The sequence below is a fragment of the Phaenicophaeus curvirostris genome, chromosome Z (genome assembly GCF_032191515.1).
Source record: "Phaenicophaeus curvirostris isolate KB17595 chromosome Z, BPBGC_Pcur_1.0, whole genome shotgun sequence".
Lineage (NCBI taxonomy): Eukaryota > Metazoa > Chordata > Aves > Cuculiformes > Cuculidae > Phaenicophaeus > Phaenicophaeus curvirostris.
Genome location: NC_091431.1, coordinates 64,065,920 through 64,092,958, shown reverse-complemented (window position 1 = coordinate 64,092,958; position 27,039 = coordinate 64,065,920). Strand labels below are relative to the sequence as shown.

The 27,039-nt window shown below is 40.2% G+C and overlaps 1 protein-coding gene across 4 annotated transcripts in view; it reads right to left on the bottom strand.

Moving 5' to 3' along the window:
* Positions 1–27,039, bottom strand: part of ADAMTS12 (ADAM metallopeptidase with thrombospondin type 1 motif 12) — a 161,602-nt gene that overhangs the window by 125,057 nt on the left and 9,506 nt on the right. Inside the window, exon 1 of one of the 4 annotated variants that reach the window (XM_069880078.1) lies at positions 4,370–4,484. The exons of the other annotated variants lie outside the window; for them this stretch is intronic. Within the exon in view, the coding sequence (XP_069736179.1) occupies positions 4,370–4,411 (42 nt within the window). The 5' untranslated portion in view covers positions 4,412–4,484. Of the gene's footprint in view, positions 1–4,369; positions 4,485–27,039 lie in introns of those variants that run through there. 4 annotated transcript variants of the gene reach the window in all.

Below are 27,039 nucleotides of genomic sequence, written 5' to 3'. Positions count from 1 at the left end.
TGATACCCATTTATTCAATCTATGGATATCTCCACACCATACATATTAAAATACCTGGTAGGAGACATTGCTGGAAAGATAAAACCACAAAAGAATACATGGTGCCTACCTCTAATAATTTAATTTAAGATAAGGCACAACAGGTTCTTGTAACAATTTATAGGAGAATAGAGGGGAGTGAGGGACAACAGTGTTCCAAAATTAACTCTCATTTTCACTGTTAGCAATTGCTAACTTTGATTGTCAGAGATCATTAACAACTTCTTAGACCAAATAAAATTCAGTCAGAAACAAAATGAGAAAAAACAGCCCCAAGTTATACTTGAAATGAGAGAAATACACGTTTTTAACCAGATGGTTTTCCCTCTGAGTTATAGGTTTTTACAATATTAAATCATTCCTCCGCATAGTAAGTGTTACTACTCTCTTGATTGAACATGTTTTTTAAATTCTAAGAAAATCTAACTGCTGCATTGTTCGCAGTGGAGACTTTCAGAAAATGTTAAGAATGCTAAGAATGTTAAGAATGTTAAAATGTTAAGAATGTTAAGAATGTTAAGAAAATGTTAAGATGCTAGTCCCTCCAGTGTCAACCTGTTTATTGACCAGCAACCAGAGCTGAAAACCCAGGCAACGGTGCCCTGAGTTCACACATACTCAATGAAGTCAAATATTTGTCAAGATATTATAATTAGCTTTGGCTGGGATGGAGAAGAGGAAGGAAAACAGTCAGGATTATGAAAAGGCAAAAAGCCACCATTTTGTTCAGAGAAGATGTTAAATTACGTAGCTGTAGCCTAGACAAAACGTCTCATTAAAACCACCAGTGGGTAAGGATTCAAACCCCTTTAAGAACCTCTGTGTATGACATAAACCTGGAGCAACTACATATTGGGAGATGGAAAAATCCTGGCTGTAGTAACTTCATTCCTTTCTGAATATGCAGACTTAATCCCTGCTTAAGTCAGGGTTAACACTGTGGATTCCCTTCACCCAGCTTTAGGCTCAATGAATACCTGTTGAAGTTATTAATGAAAGATAAACACAGACATGATTTAGTGGTGGACTTGGCTGTGTTAGGTTTACAGTTGGACTAAATGATCTTAAAGGTCTTTTCCTATGTAAATGACTCTACGATTCTATGACCTGTGCTAGATAAGGCTTTTACAAAACTATGAAGCACCAACAACCACAGTTCAGAGCACACTGCCTGAAAGACCCATTTAGAAGTCTTCAGAAGAACTACTCTGATCTTTAGCAGGCTGGACCACCCTCCCAAGCAACCATGCTCCCACGTAAAAGATGCTTGCGTAAGAGTCTAAAATAAACCCATATGAATCCGGTTCTAAGAGCTCTGGTTTGATACAGGAACAAAGCAAACATTGTTGTCCATACATCTCTCCAAATGCACCTGTTTTCATACAGACTCTCTTTAAAAAGCTGCCAATGAAATCAGCAATATAAAACCATGACACAGTTACCCATCCTACTTAAACAGTCCTCAGGAAAGCACAGTTAACAACTGTGACTTGATCTCTTTCAAAACAAAGGCAGGACATCAGCTCTCATCAAAATGCCATATGGTGGTTCCAATCTACATTTCGTGTCTTTCACAGAGCTGGTTTCTCAGAAACAGGGGAGCACAAGTGTTTGGTCTTCTAATTCATAGCAAAGAACCCTTTTTATGAGACATTTCAGTAAATGAGGGTAGCATATCAAATAACATCTCTGAAAAGCAGAAAAGAAAGTTGCTATGTATTTTTCAGCAATAATTAACTGACCATCAATTTCACAAATGCCATGTATTTTCTTTCATATGAGAACTGCTTTTCCTTCTTTCATATGAGAATTGCATTATCTCTCCTTCCAATATGCAACAGCCTGACAAAACACAACTGCAAACAGCTTTCCAGATCATTGTCCTTGGACTTAAATACAAGCTGTATTAATGTTCTTTTCCCCAGTGTTAAATGTTTCTGATAGCTAAAAGAAAGGCTCCACAGTTTAAGAGCTAGTTGCTAGATGAGGGCATCCCACTGTGGGTTGTATTTGGCACTTCTTTCCTATAATGTCAAAGCATGACACCCATTAGTATAATTGGGATTTACAAGCCTGCACAATGAAGCAAAACTTATAAAAGACCCAAGAGGGTGAACAGAAGCTATCGTCAACAGGGGTGAATTTGATGCGTAAGCCATAATGCCGCTACTAGAGCACTTCTGGCTTTCATAAAAAACAAAATTCTTTGTATTGTTTGGTACTCATATTGTTGATCTATTTTGTGCTTTTATCTCATACTAGTTCTTAAAAGCAAAAGTGAAAAGCCAAAATAAAGAAAGTCATCCTAAAACATGACACAGACACACATTAATAATAATATAAAAAAATATTTTTAAAAGGGAAAAACTGACAGGGTGGCAGATATGCAGGTCTTCACTTCTTCAGCTTTCCTGTTCACTATTTCAAAGGATCAGCCTAGTGTAGATGGCACAGTTTGAATAACTGATTTTCTCTAAACAGTACTTGTGAAAAGGCTTTTCTATAAAAGAGCCTATTTCTTCTCTAATGCTGCTCAAACCACAATCAAAAGCTAGCAAATTTAAACCACAGTCCTTCATCTGTCCACTAGAAATTGGCTTCTATCATGTCCAAACCGAGTTCAAACACAATGGCTTACCCATCCAAAAAGCTGCCCACATACAGCTGTTATTTTAACTCATACTGTCCTTGTAATCTCATCTAATATACTGTACCTACGCTATGTCTGTTTACATATATGAAAAAGTCGTGCTACTTGACTCAAAAGCAAGGACTAAGATTTACCTCTTTCCCCAGAACTAACCTCAAACAAAATGAACAGATGCCCAGGTCAGCAGAGACAAAGAATTAAAGAATTCAGTGGAGGCACACATCTACCTTGTCTACATCCTTTCTACCCCTCAGAAAATGGTTACAATGCCAGTGAAACACAAATATAACGCATGTATTTGAAATAATTTCTGATCCGTTATTAAATGCAGAATATCAAATTCTTGACACATAGAAGACAGGTGGGGGGGGAACCAAACCCAGAATTGCTTATAAAAACATTCTTTTTTTGTAGGTGGGAAAACGGTCCAGCAATAGAGTCTACTTCAAAATGTGTTCTACTTCAAAAATAACCAAGGAGGACGTTAAAGAGCAACTCCTAAAGCTGGACACTTAGGGCCAGTCGGTTTTGATAACTTGTATCCAAGAGCTCTAGCAGGGAAGGTCACAAAGTGTGTGGCAACTTCCCAGTTTTCAGAAAATTTTGGAAGGAGAATTTTCCCAAGAACCAACAGAAGTCAGTGCTGGCTTACTGTCTTCTGAGGGCGTATGGCACAACACGGGACATCACAGACATGTCAGCCTGACATGATTCAGAGGGACAGCTGATATTAACCAGACTAGTTAAGAATTAACAGCAGGAAATATGGCCAAAGCCAGCTTTATAAACAACACATCCTGTCTAATGAGATTACAATTTTTACATCTTCTAATCACATTTCCCAATGAGATTAAAAGTTTGACTAGTAGAAGATAAAGTACACTTACGACACATCTAGGCTTGGCTTTGTAAGGCATTTATCTTGGCACATTTTGATGAAATATGAGTTAAAACAAAATCAAAACTATACACATTCCACTGATTCAAATCCTGGCTGAGTGAGAGAGCTTCAGATAGAATTATGAATGAGGAGCCATTCTGAAGTAGGTACATTTCTACCAAAACTCTCCTAAGGTATTGATTTTGCCCCTCTGAAAGTGAAAATTCTTGTGAAGTTTTGAAAGATGAGATGAAAATGCTCTTCTTGCCATCTGTAGATGATACAAAGATCACAGGAATGCATCTTTATTAGGAGGACAGATAACAGACATGCAACCACCAGAGCCATTCGTAAACTGAGCTCCAGGAAACAGCATAAACTTCTGTATTTTCAAATAAAAAGTCATGTAACAGAGGAATAAAGCCTCAGGGAAAGGCTGTAGTCTGCAAAGCAGCAACTCTGAGACTCTTGGTGTCACCTTTGAGTGGCTGAACACCAGCTCTTAATAGTCCTCTGCAGTCAAAAGGTTAACACAATCCTGGGAGGCACACAAAAGAATCTGGAGTGGAGTCTCTCCTGGCAGTTGCCATCTATGGCTGCAGGGGCCTGCTTATGTCCCTGCCAACTCCACTTTGCATGAGTGATACATGTATTCTAACCAACATCCAGGCTTCTTTTGGCACAGAAAAGCTTTGCTAGAAAGCAGGTCCCAAGCTACTATTGTTTTCTTTTTTTCAGAGCTGCCACACCAAATGACAAGAAAAAGAATATACACTTCAAAATTAAAAGCTGCTACTTACCGTTACACAGTAAGCAGTGTGATATTTCATATTTTTCTCCATAGTCTTTCTGTCTTCAAAAACTCTTCTGAACAGTTAAGACCTTCACTTAGGCAAGCTATACTTACCACAGCCTTGTTATTCTCCCATTTACCAGTGCTGATTTGCTCACACCAGCACTCTAGCTTACGTTTCCTCAGAAACAAAGAAAATTCCATATTTCTCAGTGGCAGAGCTACCACCATTATTTTACCTCTCTCACAAATGTTTATATTTTGGAAAATACAATCCAGCATTTATCTTTATAGGCAAAGGCACATACCAGCTTCTGAAAATCAATGATCCAAGCTGTTCAATCTTGTCCTTGTTATCAACCCCTCAATTACCATTCATTGACGTGTGTTTCTGAAGTGGTTTTTTTTTTGGAGAGAGTATAGTGAGCAGAGTAAGCAGAAGGCAAATGTGGCAGCTCAGGAGAATATCCTGTGAGTTTCAAATAGGCTTGAGTCAGCCCGGTCCTAAGGACATGAACTTGCCATTTTTCCCAGTAAGCTCAAAAGCATTAACATACTTGCAGGAAGTCTTCACATAAAACGAACTGCTTGAAAATTAACTTTGATTAGATTCCATGGGGATGCTTCCCTACTGCCTGTTGCCTTTCTTAAGTGCTTGTTATTTCAATAAATATCAGCTGTGGCCTGCAATAATTTCCTATATGAGAAAACTATCTATTTTTGGAGAAAACTATTCTATTTTCCACCTTAAACTGAGCAGTAAATACCAGGCCTTAACAACAAAACAAAGCAAAACACCACTGTGGATGCAAACTACATGTTTGGGGCAGGATGCTGTAATTAAAACAGCAAACTGTCTGGTCTGACAACAGAAGTGGGGATTGCATTAGTCTTGCATTCTTAAGTCAGACATCCAATTTTCACAGCTGCATAGAGCTCATGTACCACAGAAACAAGAAACAGTCTGAACTGCAGCAAGCAGACTTCCAGCACCCACACATGTATCACCTTTGCTGGTAATCTCCACCTCTTATTGCTGCTCACAGCATCAGAATACTATTCTCAGAAGTCCCGCTTTCTTCTCCACCCCATCCCTGAGCTCTCCTGCCTGTCTCTTCTAGTTCCTTACAGAGCTTTTTAGACATGCTTTCTGATTTCTCTCATGATTTTGAAAACTGTCCTATATTCTTACTTCTATCACTAGTAGTTACATAGACAAATAGTTCATTCTAAATTTTCCACTAAGCATCAAACATGAGTTTCAAATGGTACTAAACTACATTTAATAGGGCCAACTAGATACTAACGCTACTTCTGCATAGAGTTCTGAACAAGACCTCACAAGTAACCTCATCTATGTTGAAAATGCTGAAGTTATGCTCTTCAGTAAAAGACTTAGATTGTAGACTCTGACCTTGTGTGACACCAGTGTTGTCTAATAATGCTACAACAATAGAAAGATTATTTAGAAGCACTACAGTCTTGCTTCATTATACACAAGAAAACCTGTATCAACACACAGCCAAAGATTTAAAATTGCTCTGAGCATACAAGAACATTCAACATCACACTCTGGTATTTACCCTTTTCTTGGCTGTGCAAAAAGAGCAGAATTTGGCCCTTAGCTGTGACTGGCTCTCCCATTCTATTCTTATGAGTTTTTATGGCTCAGAAAATGTTTTGTTTACAAAAAAATTTCAACTCCAAACCCCCCCACAGATACCATGCCAAACTGCTTCTGTACTACTGCTGAACTAGCCCTTGTACAGACTAAATTCATGTGCAAACCCAAATACTTTGCATTTAAACACTGCCTATAATTTGCCTTTCACAGCTGGATTGGGCAGAGGGCAACTAGGTAGAGAAGCCAGCTAGCCAGCTCGTGAGAGAAAGGAAACCTGCCAGAGCCTGACAAAGACCCACCACTGGCTTCTGCCCACAGAGGCAGCCCGGAAAATGCATCAAGGTCCCTAGCAGCCATGGGTACACACCCTGTTTCCCACCTTTAACTATCACTCCATTCCCAGCTGTGACCCCAGCACCTCCTCCCAGCTCTAGTGGGGTAGTCCTACCCATTTTACACATTAAAAAAATCCAGTATAGTTAATGAGTTGGAAACAACACTGTATATCTGGGACTATTGTCTTTTCCTGCTGTAACCACAGCACAGAACTGCCTCTCTAGTTAAACCTTTGCTCAATTAACATATAATACAACACAAGGAACTGTGTTACAGGTCAGCCATTAAGCTCATGCTGCTGCAGAAGACAGAGAGCACATTACATTCTTTGACGTTACAGTAATACAGAAAACCAGAGATGGTCTTTCTCTCAGTCTCCGCACAAGACAGATCTGGAAGCACTACTGAGTATTTTCTGTGATGTTATCCAACACTTACGCAGAGCCAAACAATTAGAACTTCTTGTCATCTGCATCAAGTTCACCTCTCTGTTCTTACCACTGTCCTGGGAGCACATATTAGCCTTTCAGAGATAAAAAGACCAGAGACTATAGAGTAAGCACCATGTCTGCTGCCTGACTAAACCCACTGCAAGTCTGTACGGAAAAGAATCCAAGCCAGAAAGTAAACAGTTTGCTGCCTCACATACTTGTCCAGTAACTTCTTAAAGTGAAAGATGACTGCAAAAGTCTTTCCAGCCCTGGAAGACTCTGCAGAAATAATTCTCCAAATAATTAATCTGGCTGTTACGTTGCAGAATTCAACATGCAAGCACAGGATACCCAGGCTTCTCTCTGTGTAACTCCAGTGCACTGCAATCACGTACAAACCAATGTATGAGACAATACCTTACTTTAGGAACAGAAAACAGTGAATTTGAATCCTCCATTAAACCAACACCAAAAAGACATGTGATAGTACTAGAAATGGTAGTACTATCAAGCCCTTTGGACAAAGGGTTAGTGAGCTTCACAGTACTCCAGGCAGCAGCTAACCACTCATGGATTACTCTGCTCTTGCTGACAAGAAAGGATATGGCTCTGGGAAAGACCAACGAAAGATGGCACGCAGTAATATGAGCCTACCTAATTACAAAAGTCAGTGGCTGTATTCAGAGTAATTTATCCCTCCTGTCATCCCTTTACTCCCTCAACGCATAAGCCCTGGGCTCTTCGTCAGCCTTCTCCTACAACCACACATTCCTGATGCTACCCAAAGGCACCACAGCATGCCATCAACTGCAGGAAAGTAAGGGGGTACCCAGATTAACTCCCGTCACCTTCCTTGTTTTTGAATTGGAAAGTTCATTCAAGCAGCAGGTCCCCGCTGCAAGCAGGGGCTAGAGGGAGTAACGAAAGCCAGAGCAAGCAATAAACAGAAGAGGGCTTAGCCACACCACACAGAGCAGTGTATGGCAGATGACAGTCAAACCTAAAAGCTGGTATTATGCTACAAAACCGCACTCACAAAACAACACAGCATCAGTATGTCATCCATGAAGGGACAAAAGGCGTCTTATGACACAGATGTTAATATCCTTTAGACATCATATACTCTAAGGTATGGCTAATTCATACAAAATACTTTAGCAAGCAGGATCAAAGCAATGGGGAAATTTTAAGAGGGCCTTTTTCTTATTTGGTGTTTGCAAAAAGTTATGGTGGACTTATGCTCTGTAGTGCAGAGCACCTGAACGAATCCATTCAGCATCTCCAGAATGCCGATGTTCATAGACATTGCTTTTATCAGGCTGTGCTTGGCCAAGCAAAGCAGAGAATCCCACACAATCCCTGCTCCCTAGCACTCACCATCTACAGGAGACAGGTAAGATGTATTTGCATAGGTAGGTTCATCTCAGAACAGGACAAAGAAAGAGGAAATAAAAACTTCATAAGCCCTGTTTGGAACTCATACTGCATCAAATGCCAGAGTGCTTACTGTTGTGGGAATGGGACCCTTCACATGACAATGTTCTGAGATGCTCTCTCCTGCTTTTCTGAGCCCTGGCACCAGTAATATCACCTCGGCTGGGCAAAAGTCTGATAAGGAGAGGATCATAGAATCATAGAATCATAGAATCATAGAATCATAGAATCACAAGGTTGGAAGAGACCCACCGGATCATCGAATCCAACCATTCCTATCAAACACTAAACCATTCCCCTTAGCACCTCGTCCACCCGTGCCTTAAACACCTCCAGGGAAGGTGACTCAACCACCTCCCTGGCCAGCCCCTGCCAGTGCCCAATGACCCTTTCTGTGAAAAATTTTTTCCTAATGTCCAGCCTGAACCACCCCTGGCGGAGCTTGAGGCCATTCCCTCTTGTCCTGTCCCCTGTCACTTGGGAGAAGAGACCAGCACCCTCCCCTCTACAACCTCCTTTCAGGTAGTTGTAGAGAGCAATGAGGTCTCCCCTCAGCCTCCTCTTCTCAAGGCTAAACAACCCCAGCTCTCTCAGCTGTTCCTTATAAGGCCTGTTCTCCAGCCCCTTCACCAGCTTTGTTGCTCTTCTCTGGACTCGCTCCAGAGCCTCAACATCCTTCTTGTGGTGAGGGGCCCAGAACTGAACACAGGATTCAAGGAGCGGTCTCATCAGTGCCGAGTACAGAGGGAGAATAACCTCCCTGGACCTGCTGGTCACACCGTTTCTGATCCAAGCCAAGATGCCATTGGCCTTCTTGGCCACCTGGGCCACTGCTGGCTCATGTTCAGTCGCTGTCAACCAACACCCCCAGGTCCTTCTCCTCCAGGCAGCTTTCTAGACAGACTTCTCCTAGTCTGTAGCACTGCATAGGGTTGTTGTGCCCCAAGTGCAGGACACAGATGATATTTGATTTGGTCCAGAGTACAGAGTCCTCGTATACATCCCATTTTCAGGATCTATTTATCACAGAATCACAGAATCACACAATGTCCTGGGTTGGAAGATACCCACAAGGATCATCAAGTCCAACTCCTATCCCTGCATAGGAAAACCCCAATACTCACATCGTGTGCCTGACGGCATTGTCCATATGCTTCCTGAATATTGTCAGGCTTTGTGCCATTATTGCTTCCCTGGGGAGCCTGTTCCAGTGCTTCACCATCCTCTCCGTGAAGAAACTTTTCCTAATATCCAACCGAAACTTTACCCTGGCACAACTTCCTGCCATTCCTTCCGATGCTAATTTCCTAATTTCATTTTCTCTTTCTGTATAATAGTAGTGATCAGACAAGAAACACTTAATACCAGGGAACAGAAATGCCCTAGATGGGACAGCCTGAAGGAACCCGTCGGCAAATATGCTTTTTGCCCATAACAACATATTCTACCGCAACCAGCAAGAAAAAGGTTAATGCTATGCCAGATCACGACTGCAATGCTGTGACATCCACACTCTGCTGTCCCTGACTGAAAGGACCAAGGAATTATCCTACAACACTCCTGAAAAGCAGTGCACAATTCAGATTTTTTGCTGTTCTTTTAGGAAGCCCTCAGCAGTTTCTAAAGTTGTACTGTGGTTTCCCTAAATATCTGTGTTCTCAAACAAATGCACTGGCAAGTGGATGCTCCTGATGCATACAGCTGTGAAGCAATCCCTGACACAAGCCTTACAGCAATACTGCTGTCCTTGCTTGCGTTAGACATATACAGACACTGCACTGCCTCAGCTTCTGTATATAGCAGATCCCAAACAACTGAACTTTATGGCTGCCAAGTTCTTTTCTCTACCATCAGTCACATGAAGAACAATCTCTTCTTTTTCTTTTTGCATTATCTGGACTCATAACAGATACAGGCACACTGGCCCTGGAGAAATATTTCCACTTTAACCTTATATCCTCAAAAGAAGGATAAGACTGAAGAGAATGAAGGCCACCTGTGAAGGAGATATTTATCAATTGTATTTCTGAGAAGCCCTAGAAGGGAAGATCATGACTTCCTGAAATCCCACCTTCAGGTAGGTCCAAGTATGCCTAAATCATCTTCCCCAGTTACCTAATCTCTTATGCTCCAATTTCAAAGCTTGTCTAGTTTTTCTTAGTTTCCCGGTCTTCCCAAGAACATTAGCCTGTTTGTTCCAAGAAGAGTCTGTGAATCCTCTCAAATCACTCTGTTCTGAGCATCCAAAACAGTACTCAGGCAGCTTGAAATAGGACGTGAAGGGAAACCCTAAATGAACAGATCCAGTTGCCAGTTTTCCCTCACATAAACAAAATCTCACATAATAAGAGCAGGACTGGCTCAGAACAATGTCTCTTACTGCCCCATCCTATTTCCCAGAACTGTCAAATGCAGACACCTGGAGAACAGTAAAACAAGACGATACTTTCCACCACTGTTTTTCCCTTTTTCAAACTAAGTGATGACAAATGCCTGCTCTATTTGAAGAGAACCTTTAGCCACATTCTCCCGTATTTTTCTAATCTCTGCTCAATCCTAGGATCTTTTTTTTTCTATTTTTTTTCCCAAGGTAACATCCTGCTAGTAATAAACTATTTTAACCCACCCCCCAAAGTATAAAGCAGGTATATTCAAGTCTTGCTCTTACACTTCCAACAGAAGAGCTTTTAAAAGCAGAAATTGCTATTATTTACTAAAGTTATGGCTTTGCAATCCAGGCTATGACACTTGAATCTTGTCCCCCTCAATGTCAAGTCTAACATTATTTGTTTTAGTGATACAACAACCCAGCCCTTCTCTGTACTGATGATACTTTTCAACTTTGTGTCCTAAGCAAAGTTCATCACGTGTTCCTTATTCTTGTCCGATGAGTATCAATAAAAGTTTTAAATAAAAGCAGCCCCAGTACAGAGACTTAAGGGATGATGTGAAGAGACTTACTTCTCCCAGTAATTGCCCCTCACTTGATATTCTTCCACTTCATGAAGCCATGAAATACAGTAGCCTTAGTTAAAATCTTTGTTGTAGTATTTGCAGTTTTATTGGCTTCTGTCTCTAGCACTCCAGAAGAAAAGTTGTTACTGCCTTGTCCAGGACCTGTGGTAAATCTGTCTCATGACACTGCCACCACCCTTGCAGGTATGTTTGTAGCACACCAGGAGATTTCTGCTATCTGGTCTATGCTGGAATCTTTTTAACACCCTGCCACAGTCAGAAAACCCCTACAATCACCAATTCCTGTGCCCTTGTCCCTAGGGAGTGCATTCCGGTTCCTCTTTACCACAGTGAAATGAGACAAATCAGACAAGTATTCTGCAGTCAGTCAGATATTGCATCCAGGATTGCTATGAGCAACTCAGATTAGCTGAGTCAGCCAAGCTCAGCCCCCTTTCTAGTCCATGGATAGGAGGCATTGCAGTGCCTAAAGTAGAAGTGAGCACAGCTTGTGTCCTGACAGCAGACAGGAGAAAGCCAGGTTATCATTGTAACACAGTGCTCTCAAATGCTGAGCTTCCATTACATTTGATCTGTGACAAATACCGATAAATGCAAATGTAAAAAAAGTAAATGTTACACACAGATACCTACGTACTCACCTTGCCATATGTATATTGTTAGCTTGCTTAGCTGGATGCAACCAGGTGAGTAGAAAGGATGAAAGGAGGCCCTGGAATGCCTAATGCTACTACTATCAGTCAGTAACACAGTGGTGCTTCACAAGTGGTAGATGTACCATGTGCATATATAAACTAGTGTCCTGATTTAATTTTACCATGGACAAACTACAGTGAAGAACAATACTTAATTCTCTGTGGCACTGCTAGAGATCTAACACAGACCAGGCTAAACCCCTAAAGAGACACTGCCTTGCAATGAGGTTTTAAAAAGAAGAAAAAAAAAAAAAAAAAAAAAAAGAGAAGCCCTGAACACATTGGTTGGGGTTTAGTGGTTTTGAGGGGACACTGTGGAAGTTTTCTGCTTTGATTTTTTTTGTTTTGCTTTTAAACCACACCAGTCTGATATCCTGAGTTAGAGAGAAATAGGACCCAAGTAACTTGCTCAGTCACAAAAATAGCCTGTATGAAGACTAAGAGTCAGGAATGCCAAATTCCTACACTTCAGAGAAATCTATCCACTTGGAAAGTCTGAGCTATTATGCCTCATGCATTTTTCTGATTTGGACTTTTAATTCCCCCAAGGCTTATCCACCTACATGTTTTGTAGCTCTCTGCATCATTATGTTCTGCATCTATAGTGTCTGGATGGATATCTACTTCCTACACAAGTGTTAGATGGGACCTCATAGTTCAAAGAACAGAAATTTTTAGTAATGGGAAAACAAAGACCGTTTGTCAAAGGATGAAACGTACAACCCAGTTTGGCTTGCTCCAGCCTCCATAAAGTAGCTCGGCTTAAACAAACTTGACTGGTTTATATTTTAAAACATCTAATTGTCATTCAAACTCCTTACAGAACAAGTTTCTTGAGAAGTGTTATGACAATCAACTTAACTAGAAAAAATACCATACATAGCAATATTCACAGCCATAACACGGAGAAACTATGTCAAAAGCTGCTCTGCTATCTTCCCAGAAGAAGGCGGACTCTCCATAACCTCCCTGGACATACTGTTCAAGTGCTCTGTTTTTTCCCTCATGTCCAAGTGGAACTTCCTATGTTCCAGTTTGTGCCCACTGCCTCTCATCTTGTCAATGGGCACCACTGAAAACAGTCTGGCCCCATCCTCCTGACACCTGACCTTTAAATATTTATAAGCATTGATAAGGTCGGCTCTCAGACGTCTCTATTCCAGGCTAAACAGATGCAGGTCTTTCAGCTTTTCTTCATACAAGAGATGCTCCAGTCCCTCCCTCATCTTCGTGTCCCTCTGCAGGACTCTCTCACATAGCTCCTTGTCTGTCTTTAGGTGTGGAGCCCAGAATTGGACACAGGACTGCAGATGGGACCTCACTAGGTTAAGAGCAGAGGTGGAGGAGAACATCTCTTAACATGCTGGCCACACTCTTCTTGACATACCCCAGATACTACTGGCCCTCCTGGCCACAAGGGCATGGGGCTTGCTCATGGTTAGCTTGTTGTCCACAAGTTAAAATGGCCAAAAATATAACACAGGTCTGTTGAAGATAATATTGCTGGACATTGGGAAAAAATTCTTCACAGAAAGGGTCATTGGGCACTGGAACAGGCTGCCCAGGGAGGTGGTTGAGTCACCTTCCCTGGAGGTGTTTAAGGCACGGGTGGACAAGGTGCTAAGGGGCTTCGTTTAGTGTTTGATAGGAATGGTTGGACTCGATGATCCGGTGGGTCTCTTCCAACCTGGTTATTCTATGATTCTATGATTCTAATGACCAGAAAAACTCAAAACACTGCTACAAAAAAACCCCTGATGGCCTAAATCCTCACCTGAGTAAATCACTGTGATGATGAGCTGGCATTACTTATTTTGTCTCTCTTACCCCATTTTCTGAAGACAGTGATTATCACTGCAAACAGAGGCTTTGTGGCTAGTTGTAGCTAATTTACACTCTCCAGTTTCCTTCCCTCCTTAGATTTGGCTTGTCTCCCACAGGAGCAGTAATGATCATTTAGCTTTACAACCCCCTTGGCATCTCCCTCCTAAATTACCACAACTCTCAGACTTTTGAACTCTTCTCCAAAACCAAGTGAAATCCATTTCCTCATTTGAAAGAGAACACTTAATTGATAAACAAGTGGCATGTTGTCCCTGAAGTTCAGCTAGCAATAAAATCAGAAACATGCATATCTCTGTGTAAGGAAAAATCTGTAGTATTCTAATTTACTCCTTATTTTCTGGCTATAGGGATAGGGTTCTACTTTGAAGTTGCCATAGCATCCTCTGTGCATTTTGATGCAAAAAAAGGTTATATGCACCTCCCTTTTTTGACAAGCATATAATACCAGGCTGTAATTTAACTAGATTATATAAAGATACATCAAAAATGGTCAGGAATTACTGAGCCACTCCAAACTGACAAGATGCAAAAATCTGTCAAGGGAAGAAACAAGACTTCTCCCTTTGGTTATGACGTAGTAGGAAAAAGTCAACAGCTGTTGTAAAATGTGTAGGCAAAGCAGTTCAAATGCTTTGGTGTCCTCTATAGACAAACCAAGATCGTTTAATGCAGAATTAGATCTAATGAGGCCCTTTGAGGACAAAGAACAACAAAGGACATTCGGATTTCATATGAAAAACAAGGCCAGAAAAAAACCCTATTTTTAAAAGAAACCCTCAAATCTCATGGTAATAACAGCAGCCAATTCTTGTTTTCCATACCATGCACGAAAACTTTGAAGAGAAGCACATTTATATTAACAAAGGGATATAGCAAAAATACTCCACATTGGTGAGAACCCATTACATACCCTATGCCATAAGTACACAGATAGAACTAAAATAAAGATCCCTTCAACCCATCAGCCTTCATCTGGCAGCAGATAATATCAGGTTCCTATGGAAAGGCTGTAAGAACAGTACAAGGACAAAAGGACACAATCACTGACCTCCAGATGTTCTGGCAATCTTCCAGTTACGGACTTCTAGACTTAAAGACTGCTTTTGTCAACATTTTGCTGGAACTTTCCTCCATTAGTTGCTCATTTGATCCACCTACTATTCTGCCATCCGATATGTCTCACTGCATACATATTTACCCACCTTCTAAGGCCAGTTTACGTGATAGCAATTTTATACTAATTCCTTTTGAAAAGCACCTAGTCTTAGTGAATTTTATTTTTTTTTACTAAATAATGAAGCTTCTTTCCTATGGACTTGCCTCCTTAAACCACTTATTTTATTCTCAATCACACACTTAATAATAGAGTCTCAGGCAGGCCTACTGATTCTGAAGTATTTGAAAAAGCTCCAAATGTGAGCACTTTTAACAAGGGGGGTTTTGTAACACTTTTTTGTTTATCAACTAACTTTGTTCAGTTGTCTTAACAGCTTTTACATGAATTTTCCATTTTCCCTTGCCTCTATTTGCAAGAATAAACTTGGTTTTCCCCTTACTTGCTCTTTTTATTCCCACCAGCTTTTTGTGGTTTCCTTTTTTAAAGAAGTTACGCGACAATCATGAATTATCAACATGTCCTAAGCTTCCAAGAAGACAGCATTAAGCAAGTCCCATACAACATAAGTATTTTACCTCATCAGCTTCTTCTTTTTAACCCTCATCATTTTTTAGCAGCTTCCCTTTTAGAAGCTATGCACACCCATTGGGAACACACACTAGATCTACAGGAGCAGAAATGAGAGCGAAAGCTTCAGGACAAGTTAATATTTACAAAAGAATTGTTACAATTATAGCACCTCTAAAGGTTCCTAGTCTTAGATCCGGTATCTTATTATAATCAGCACAGCTCTAACACAATATAAAGATGTATTCCACCCTAACAGAAGGGCCCCCGACAGTCACAGTGTGAAAAAAGAGGTGATAATAAAGAAATACAACACTGTTTGTTTGTTTGTTTGTTCGTCTGTTTGTTAAATAATGAAATACAAAGCATCTTTAAGACAAGCAGTTTCCTCTTCTCATTTGTTTTGCCCACCTTAACACAGCAGGAAAGGCTAGGGATGGCAAATATTACACATTTAATACTTGTTTTTTGAAACATTTAAAGATATAATTTTTCTTGTCAGAATAGGACCACAGAGTAAAGAAGTATTCCTTGACAGCTACTGTAATAATAGCTGAGTTGGCTAAAGAATCTTAGCTAGAGGAAAGTACATAGGAAATGACAGCAATCTCAAGGGCAGTTTGGCAGCTGGTCTATCGTGTCACACTGCACAGCAGGGAAAGTAGGGGAAAAAAATAACACATCAGTGACGCTGCAAAGAGCAGTTTTATTCCACTCATTATTCCATTCTCTGTGCTTGAGTACACAGCCATTGACTAAGGAGTGAAGATACTATGCTAACTTTAGCTGCCAAGGTAGAACAGGGACTACACATAAGTCATCAACTCCAGGCATCCATGAGCATGATTCACCATGACTACTCATGAATCAAGTTTGGAAGTCCTTTCTTTTAAGAGACGTTAAATTTTCCCTTTCCTGGAGGAACAGCAGATTGCAAATCTACGCACTCACCCTGGAGATCTCTAAATGCTTTTTGCCTTGAATGCACTCTGAGAGGCAGACTGCTGGGGTCCCTTGATTTTATTCTACATTTTGCTTCATATTTTACCACACCCCAGGTAATTAGCAACCTGCCAGCATTCTGCACTCTGTTAGAAGTGCTCCTTTATAGGCCAATTCTGCTAAAGAAAGGTTATACTAAAAACTCCAACTTATGGAAAAAAAAGGCACTTTCCCACCCATGTGAGGTGCAAGACTGAACCTTATTCATACTAAATAATATTTTTTTACTGTTATAATGGTATACATGACAACGCCTCAACTTTTGATTTCCAGTGCAGTCCAGAGCAAGGGACACGCATTTAATTACCTTCAGACAGAGGTGAAGACCAAAGTAACAACCTGTGTTGCGGCCTCTTCACATCTCCTGGCTGAAATACATTCTGAACACACCATGCGTCCTGGCATGCAGGACCAGCTGTAGTGTCTGCTTGTCACTGCCCAACCTCACCTGTCTCCTGTCTGATGCATCCCACACCTGGGAAGCAGTAGCAGCAGTACCAAGCACCAGCGTGAGGGCAAGGGAGCGCTACGGTTTCCTTCCGCCCTACATGTCAACCCAAATAGATACGGATGTTTCACTGGCTCCATGCAGCCCTCTCATACGTCAGTACACTGCAAGAACCAGGCATGTGATGTCTACAAACAAACTGTAAAAATTACAACCCAGTGGTATATTCATGAGCACTCTCATCTATCAGAGCACTGCAAGAACCAGGCATGTGATGTCTACAAACAAAATGAAAAACGTAGAGCCCAGTAGTGTATTCATTCCCTGAGCAGGATTATGAAACAATACACAAAGGAGCAGTGAAGGACAGTCACAGCTTATGTTCACCAAGAACTCTTCATCAAGTTCCTTCTTCATCTAACTACCTGCAAGTGGGCAGGGTCGTGAGGGGTCAGAGCAGTTGCAGTACTGAGATTATTTAGAGTTAACATCATGAAATAGAATTTCAACCTAAATGCACACAAGTCTGCACTTTCCCATACATGATTATTATTTACATCTCAAGACACAACCCCTCCAAGTCCCTGGCAGTACTGACAGCACAATGAAAATGCTGCCTTTTAAAATTTGTTACTGGGGGAAACCACAGTATACTTGACCTAGAAGGTTCAAGATTTCTGGCTTATTAAAATAAAAGAATAACAGTTCTAGAGCACACACAATGTTCTTTCACTTACAGGACCTGAGGAAGAAAAAATTAGCATAAATTTAGAAAATTACATGCCGCGCTTTTTTGTTTTCAATTCAAGGTGATCTTTCTGACTATAAACATTCCCAGATAGCAACACTCCTCTGCTAATCTTGCAAATACAAACTTGATCCAGTCTAGAATGCAAAAATAATTTGCAATGAATAGATTGCCACAACTGTGCAAATCAAAAAAAATAATTACGCAACATTCAAGATATAAAAGACACCGGAAATATTTGCATGGGTGCACTACAATATCATGTCTGTCATTCAATGCTGATGAATACAGCTCAAAAGAAAATTCTACTAGTTCAGCTGCCTTGTACCTGGCTTCAAAGTAACAGGCATCTAATCAGAGACTAATTAAAATTTTTGAGATGAAAACAATTTTTCAGGATTTGTTTTTAAACTACCTAGCATTATGAAACATAAAGATGAGGATTTTTTCTGCCAATTCCCAACTTCCCCCTTTCTCTTAAAAAAATTGCAGACAACGACCAGCTAAAACAATGTAATGAACAAACTGAAAAGATTTTTTTTCCATAATTACAAAACGTAAACTGTTTGCTAGTCAAAATCCTAAGCAAAAATTTAGTTCAGTATTCAACTAACGTTCCAGTTGAAACTATACTACGTGGACATGATGGGTAATGGGGAAGGGTGGAGAATGTTTTGTTCAGTGATAAAACTCTCCAAATTAAATGTAGTTGATCAATCTGAAGTTACTAAAAGTTATTACTCATAGTACACTTCTTAGCAGAGATGCTTTTCTCAAGTGGCACACACACACTAACGTGTAATGGACTACAGTAAGGGTGAAATAGTACTCACAGTGTCATTCTAGGTCCAGTAAGTATCCACCAAGGAGACTCATAGTATTGTTTACTTGATATGATCTAAACATGGAGATAGTTGACCTGACCAGATCTTGATTCAACTATTTAATAAACTCAAACCGGGTAACAAAAATGAAGAAAAATATCTGCTTCAACTTCTAAGTTCCACTTAGCTCCAGAAGTATGGCCATGTTAACAACGCTGCAAAAGAACTCAAATAATTTTTAGTTCATGGCAATTTTTTCTCGTGTTTACACTTTAGACTAAAAAGTAGTTTCAATTTGATTAACACAGTTACAAGAAGGCATTAGGGAGATAAAGGACAAAGGATAAGCAATGAACTTCAGAAAGCTCTCATGAGCCTGAACAGCTGGACAAGAAAAAGGAAGATGTAATTCACAGCAGATTAATGCAATATGATAACATATGGCATGGTGAAGGGGAAAAGGCAGCAGAGAAATAACCCCAACCTTTGTGTTTTAAAATGATGGGCTCTGACCTACCTGCTACTCTGCAGAAATAGGAACTTGAGCTGCCACTTTCACGGGGGGAAAAAAATAGATCTCTATAAGAAATCAATCTCAACAGCTGTCCAATAAGCCTGGGTCAAGTTTGGAATTACCAAGAAATAAAACCGAAATTAATTACACAATGCCACGGAGTAAACTATTTCAAACACTGTGATGTCTCCTCCAAGACAACAGTTTCAGGAAGCATCAACTGCAGCTAATAAAAAGCTAGTTAAAAACATAAGAAGATACATTGAAATTCATTTTTAAGGGTTAGAATTCATAGTGAAGTTTCTTGTTTCTACCGTCAAGTGACTCAGAGGAGACCAGGAAAGTATATGAAAAACCAGTTCCTCAGTAGATTCTGAACAAGGCAGACACAACCATACCAAGAAATTTGATCTGAGTTGAAAACAGAAGCAAGGATGAACAAACAGATGTCTTACTACCCTATTCTTACTGTCCCTTAGATACTTATTTAGTCATTGTTGGACTGAGGATGCTGGATAAAACAAACATTCACCCTATCCAGCCTATCTCTGATCTTACAGTTTTGACCGGATTTGGTCCATGACTGTTCTAGATAAGGAAACAGATAAAGTTAACATTGCATCCAAATAAACAGATATGAAACTTTGCACCGAGCATCTAGAATAGTCTTTGCTTTAAATATATAAATTTTAAAATGGAAAAAGAGAGGAATTTGAACAAAAGAAAACTTTGAAACAAAAAAAGTGTCTGCATGAGTCTTTACTGTGTTACAACTGCAATGGATTTAGATCCACTCTTGGGATTTCCATGCATCAACAAGTAGAGGCAGTTTATTAAGAACTTGTTTGCCATGAGAACCAGAACTCAGAAGGGTTGTGTTTAAACACAAACACTGTTTAGGCAACACAGCCAGCTTTTTTAATGACTTTTTATTTCCTTATTTATTTTTAAAGCTTGCAGTTTCAGATGAGTCTCTCTCCAAAGCATGTCCTAAAGCCAGTCTGTATATAAAGCGCATACATGTCGCAGCCTAAGTTACTAAATATTTAAATACTGTTGCATTTCACAAATGGGTTTCTGGGAAAACCCAAAACATTTGGCCATGGCTTGGTAATACCCAACACATAAAACAGTACAGAAACCTTTTCAGCACACAGCAGAATCTTAAATCAAGAGCATTAGCTGAACTGTAACTGTTCTGCAATGACAGAGCTACATATACATACACAGATTTGCATGTCTCTGTGTGTCTGGTGTATATGTATATGTAAGCATCTTCTGAGGCTGACAGTGCTCAGGGACGGCAACAGCTTTTCTCTGACAGACAAAGAGAACTCAAGAGCCAGGTCCTGATCCTGAGGTTGCTGTTTTTCAGCTGGGGCCAGAAGCCATACGCACACAGCTGCTGTAAGAGCACCACCAGCCCATCCATCCTCTAAGTGCAAACAGTAGAAGAAGACTATTTGGGTCTGTTGTTTACCTCTCCCATTGCTGTTCACCGCCAAACCCCTTGCCAACATTTGTCTGCTCTGAACAGGACCAAAACAGGCTTTTCTTGGTAATTTTCCTTTTTTTTTTTTATTAATAACAACTAGAAAATAAGGTGTGCAATTGGCAACATTTGTCCCAATTAATGTCACATTATATGCATCACTGGCTGGGTATGCAGAAAAGCTTCAGTTCTTCCTTTCTCTTCTACTCATTATTAACAATTACATACAAAGCAAGAGCTGTGATGGGCAGCAGGTACAGCACATTGTTAATATGGCAACCAGTACAAACAATTCTATTTACTTCCAAGCTGGACCCTGCCTTTCAGCATCGTGAAAATGGATTAAAAAAAAAAAAAAATCTATGAATAGCATAACTATCAAAACCTTGATTCGCCACAATTTTGCTCCTCATTTCCTCAGTTAAAGTAATTTTATCTAATGTCCCCTGAATCCTTCAGCACAACTCACCATCCTCTGGGCCACGGGTAGCACTGCACCCTGCTCAGTAACCACTTACAGTTGTGCTGAGTCACTGGTCAACCTGCCCATTCATCCATCATTTTACTGATCAGAAGTTCCCACCAAAATTCATAAGAACTTAATGGCTTTGATACCTCCATTTCTATTTCATACTGGGCTGAATTTGGCCAATAACTTCCAAAGATACTAGAAGCAACAAAGAACAGACCATCTTAACAATCTCACATTATTCAGAACCAAGGCAAAATAGATGTTATGTACATTTCTGGGTTCTGAACTTTTAGACTGAAGTTATAATCTTACAGTCTTCCCTTAGTAAACAAGACTATTTTTATAAAAAAATACCACACTCATTAAATCATGTGTGACAACTTACAGAAAAAGAAAAAAAATACACAAAACAGATAGAAGATTCATTAAGAAGACTCACAGGCACTGGAAATATGATTGACAGCTCTACTCATTAACAATATGCCTAAGTAATTAGCAGATTAGTAGGTATAGATTTAAACAAGAGAATAAGATTCCTTAGAACTATGTAAAAAACGGCCTGTCTTTCATATTCTTAGAAAACATTATCTTAAAGGAGCATTCCAATCGTGGGTAGGCCACTCAATTTATTTTAACTTATCCCATCAATGACTGTTCCACTTAAATGAAACAACTATGCTACAAAAACTCCATCCATATCCAGCTTCTCAGCTAACAAATTCATATTGGTTAAAGGTGACAAGGCTAAGACCTGCAGCCACAGACACAGTGGATTCTCATGTATTGAGATCACTGATGAGATTTGTTTGACCTGTCAATTAGAGTATTTTTGCAGACAAAAGACTTGAGGGAGGGGGCTGGCAGATGGGTAGCTGAAGGTCAAACACAAATAAAAGGGGGGATGTTAGAAGGACTGCAGCAAATGCTTGTCAAAGTTTGAATAATGAATCTGTTCAGGAAAGGAACCCCAAACAACAAAATAAACAAAAAACACCACCACACAACCTATCTCTGGATCATCTTCAAAAAAAAAAAAACAAAACCACACAACAGAGTAACAACACCAGTCAAGCAAGGAAAGTATTTGTTATTATATGGAGAAAATCGACAAACCAAGCATGACATAGAACAGAGTCACAGGGAACACTGTACTTACTTTCAGTGTAAATGTTTCTGCTTACAGCCTTTTCCACACCACTGCCTAAGAGAATAAACATACAGCAGCTACACAACAGTTACTCAGCAGGTCTTTCCTTCTTTACACATGCCAGAACAAGCCAAATCACTACATTGAGATTTTGGAAGCTCCGCTATATCAAACAAAGGAGCAATTCCCATCCCCAAGAAAAAGGCTGGCAGCTTGTTTTCATGCCTGGTTTTCTCGAAACATCTTATCTACATTTTGTTTCCAGGAGATTATCACTAGCTGGACAAACCAAAAAAGGACTGCTGTGGAGAAGACAAAAGTGGCAGTAAGGACCACTTGCTGTACTTCCAGCCACAAGCAGGACCCACCAAGAACTATATGTCAGGGGAATGGCAAACAAAGAAGTCAGAGATTTTCTCAGAGTACACACGGAGATGAGTGAAAGGAGAGAGACCCCTGAAGAAGAACTTCTGTATTTGTATCCCAGCACCCTTGTTCCCAGAATGGAACTCATTTATTTGAGGTAGCGCTACAGGAATACATTCCAATTCACCTACTCTCCAAGTGTGTTCTGGGGCCATACAATTCCATGTCAGGGATCAGTGCTGAATGCAGTTTCAGCATAACTGAAAATGAACTTACATCTCCCCTTTCCTTAAATGTATTTCTGCACCACCACCTACTTAGCCACTTATAATAATAAAAAACTGCTTCCATTTGAAAAGAAACAATTCTGTGGGTTGGTACCTGCATAGAACAGTTCAGCCTGGGACAGATCATGAGATGATGGCATGTGGTTCAATATCAAGAAGGCCTCTGATATTAACTAGAAAAGCATCATGACACATAGTAGGATTATGGGGATCATGCTAAACTTGCCAAAACTGAAGCAAGTGTGCTGTAGATAAAGTGCTATAGGTGGATTTTATCAAATGGACCCAACTAAGAATATATGTTACACGGCACAAGGATCAGAACTTATTCCTAGGATTCATATAACAGTGACATCCTGTGACAACTTGCCACGTGTGTCAGGGCAGACACAGATCTGCCTACAGAGGTCTCACTTGGAGCATCTCCCACCAGCTGCCATATAAAGAGAAATGGTCGTGCAGCCACCAATTAAACACAGAGGGCTGCCCTGACTGCGACTGGGCATGGAGGGAAGACCCAGTCTTCTGCAGATCGCCAGGCTATGGAACAGCCACCAGGTCTGACACACATGCCTGTCACTGCTAAGAAATGGCAGTGCTCTGCAATAGCTGGACTTTAGGAGGGGGGGAGGAAATAAACAAACATTCCTTCATGACTTTGTGCTGTACTGCTGTTGCCTGGGCAGCAGATGACGACAGCACTTCTGGTGAACGCTGACGGCCATCAGGACAGAGGCAACCCTCCCAACCAGCTGAAGACAGCCAAAGCATTGTCTGTCCACAGTACCATGCAAAGCCAAACATATCCAGGAGCCTACCAGGTACATCTGGACCAATCAATTTCCACACTAATGTTCTTCCACTCTTCTGCCATTTCCGTGGTAATGCTTGCATAGCCTTTGAAAATAAAAGCATTACCAGAATCAACTGTCGATTGACAGCTCTACACTGTAAACAAGTGCCAAGGAAACAAAGCCTTAATGATGCTCTGTCATCTAAAAATACTATAAACGATGTCTGTGTTACTGGTGAATAAAAGAAGGCCTTGTTCCTAATGAAGAAGACAGACCAGCAGAGAAAAATTCACTTCCAAGCTCTATAGGACTCAGTGCATAAACCCAGCGTATTCATTCAACTTCACCCAGCTTTGCTCCCTCCCAGTGCCACAGAGGGAACCAGCTGACACTTCTGCTGCACCACAAGGGATCCTGCGTCTAACACACAAACAAGAATTCAGGCATCAGTACTTGGAAAAGCTCATCATAATCTGCAGAAAGGCAGTGTTGAAGCATAAAACATTATTAGAAGTGTGTCCTGGATAGCCTGCCAAAAAAAATGCAAACATTATTTCCACTGAGAGAGACAAAACCAAAACTATTCTCCCCTTTACTACTTCTTGGAAATTTTCCTGTACCTAAGAGTTTTCATGTCTGCTCTCTTCCCAAGTGCCACAGTTCTTTTTCCTCCTCCAACTGTGACCCAAAATAAACAGCAAGGTCTGCTCCACTTTTCACACGTTAATGCAGTCTCATGCATTATTCTACAAGACTCAGAACTGCAAAAGACTTAACTAGGCAACTAACCCAGACAAGAAGAGACAGAGCTCACAGCATCATGTTTGCCAACCTGTTAATAGGGTCATGATCTATTTAGCATGAAAAGAGTAACAAAGACATTGCAAGGTGTTAAGAAAAAAAATACATTTGGAAATTACAGCTTAGTTCCTCCAAATCTCTACCCTTTTGTCCTTTATCCTCATGTCAGATTCTGCCCAAAATCCTTTCTGCACCTAGCAATTTGTTTCCAAATATATTTCTCAAGAGAGAGACATATCTACATTTTAAAAAACAAATGTCGTATAATGACTGGGTTGTGTCATGTCCCCCACATACCCCAGATCTATCACACTGTTATTCCCATTACAGGCCACATTAGGAACATGTAAATACATAGGAAAACGAAAATTGTAAGACACCAGCTTATTTTGTTTTCAAAATAACTAAGGAAATGCTGCAATTCTTAAGTATGGTAACATTTTAGCTGAAAAAGCAACATACTGTCAACCTGACAAATGGCAAAAAGCTGTTTCCCGCATTTTGTATATGTCAGCTTTTCAATAGTTTGTCAATATGATTTAGTCAAACAAAAGGCCCTGTGCAAACTACATCCTCTCAGCCTCGTCCATTTGATTCACGCAGAAAAAATCTGATTCTGAAATGTCACAATTAAAAACAAATATTAAGAGTTATATCTTCACTTCATAAGCAATGCCTATTTAATGCAAATAGAAACTGGAATATATTTCAAAGTAAAAATGTAAGGGAGATGAAAATCCATTTCTACGTTTCCTATACTTTCAGCACAGTATGTGAGAGACCTTTGTGACAGAGCACAAACTGATAGCGCACATCCTTGTTTTGTTCATATACACCGCTATTATCCTGGAAATTCAGTAGCTTTCAAATACGAACCAAGCAGACTTCAAATGAGAGGAAGTCATTGCAAAAAGAGGACTAAAACAAGAATTCCCCTCACACAGGCATCCATAGAATTTTATATTGCCCTATATCAGGCCAAATTTTTTTTTCTGGTGGTGCGGGGGTCAGTGTTCCAAAAGATGACACATTCTTAAACAATTCACTTGGACAAAATCATAAGATCCTATTTCAACTATTTCCCACTAAAAATGTCAAAAAAGAGATATTCCAGTAAAACACATTTATTTAATCAAATCGGTACTTTCCATTATTATTAATTTTTTTTAGCAGCTCCTATGATTAAGAAAGTAAAAAATTAGCAGTTTAGGGATCTCACACTTTCTGATCACCTCATTACCATGGTAAATTACTGCCTCATTCAGCTTATCAAAGACCATCTCAAACAAAAAAGCACAGTATGTTTATCATTTTATAACACACCTGAGCTGTCAATGCAAAACGGCATCTGGGAAGGAACATCAATAATATTCCAGTTCCCTGTATTTGAAGGCTAATTTATCAGTTCTTACTAGCTCTTGGGTTAAGAGGCACATCAGCACCACTGCCAACTCACAGTGGTGGGATTAGGAGCTAAGTTTTATTGGTATCCACTTGCCAAAGCACCCACTCAGAGTACAGTCTTGATCCCGGTCACCACAGCATATCCTGGAAAGCTGGCATCTTCCAAATGCACTTTTTGCTACCTCTCTCTTTTTCCCACCTCAGCCCCAAGGATCCTTATTAATTTGCCCTGTGCAATTCATAGAATCATAGAACGGTTTGGGTTGAAAGGGACCTTAAAGATCATCCAGTTCCAACTCCTATGTCATAGGCAAGGACACTTTCCACTGGATCAGGTTGCTCAAAGCCTCATCCAACCTGGCCTTGAACACCTCCAGGGATGGGCCAGACACAGCTTCTCTGGACAACCTGTGCCAGTGCCTCAGCGACCTCACAGCAAAGAATTTCTACGTAATATTTAATCTAAATCTCCCCTCTTTCAGCATAAAACCATTACCCCTTGTCCTGTCACTGCATTTCCTGATAAAGAGCCCCTCCTCAGCCTTTTTGTAGGGCACTTTTAAATAGTTGAAGGCTACTATAAGGTCTCCCCAGAGCTTTCTCTTCTCTAGGTTAAACAACCCAAACTCAGGCTATCCTTGTATGGGAGGTGCTCCAGACGTGTGATCATCTTCATGGCCCCATAAGTGTTTTGTACCACATCAATTTAGAATTAACCTCCTACAGTAAACAAGCTTACAATTTCTCTTCACTGAATAGGTTTCTATTATCTCAAACAAGCTGTTCCAATTCCACAGTGTTCACTTATCCTTACGTTTCCTTCTCTTCCTAATAAGAATACACAGAAAAATTCTTTTCATTGGAGAAACACAACACATTTCATGAAGAAAAAGGGAAAAAAGAAAAAGAGTAAAGAAAAAATCAGAAATAGACATGGTGCTTAAGAGCAAAAAATCGAGGATCTTCAGGATGGAAATAATTTACCATTAGCTCAGGAAGCAGCAGACCAACAAAGTTCTTGAAGTGTCAGGTTTTCATCCTTAAAAGCAGATTCCATTTCACAATGCTGGCAAAACTATTCTTTAATAAATGTTTTCATATGACACTGTATCTTTTGGAAAACTTCTAGGGGAAGCGCAATTTTAAACCACCTTTCCCCAACTTGTGGCACTCAGAAGAAATATGAAATTCAGACCCAACTCATATGAACCCTCTTCAGAGCAGTGATTTCTGGACCTTAAAAATCATGGCATCCAAACCATCATGTCATTCCTCAAAAGGGAATATTTTGCTGAATTAATTATGATTCTGTATTTTCAAAGTTTCACTTGGGGGGAAGCAGGGGTCAAACCA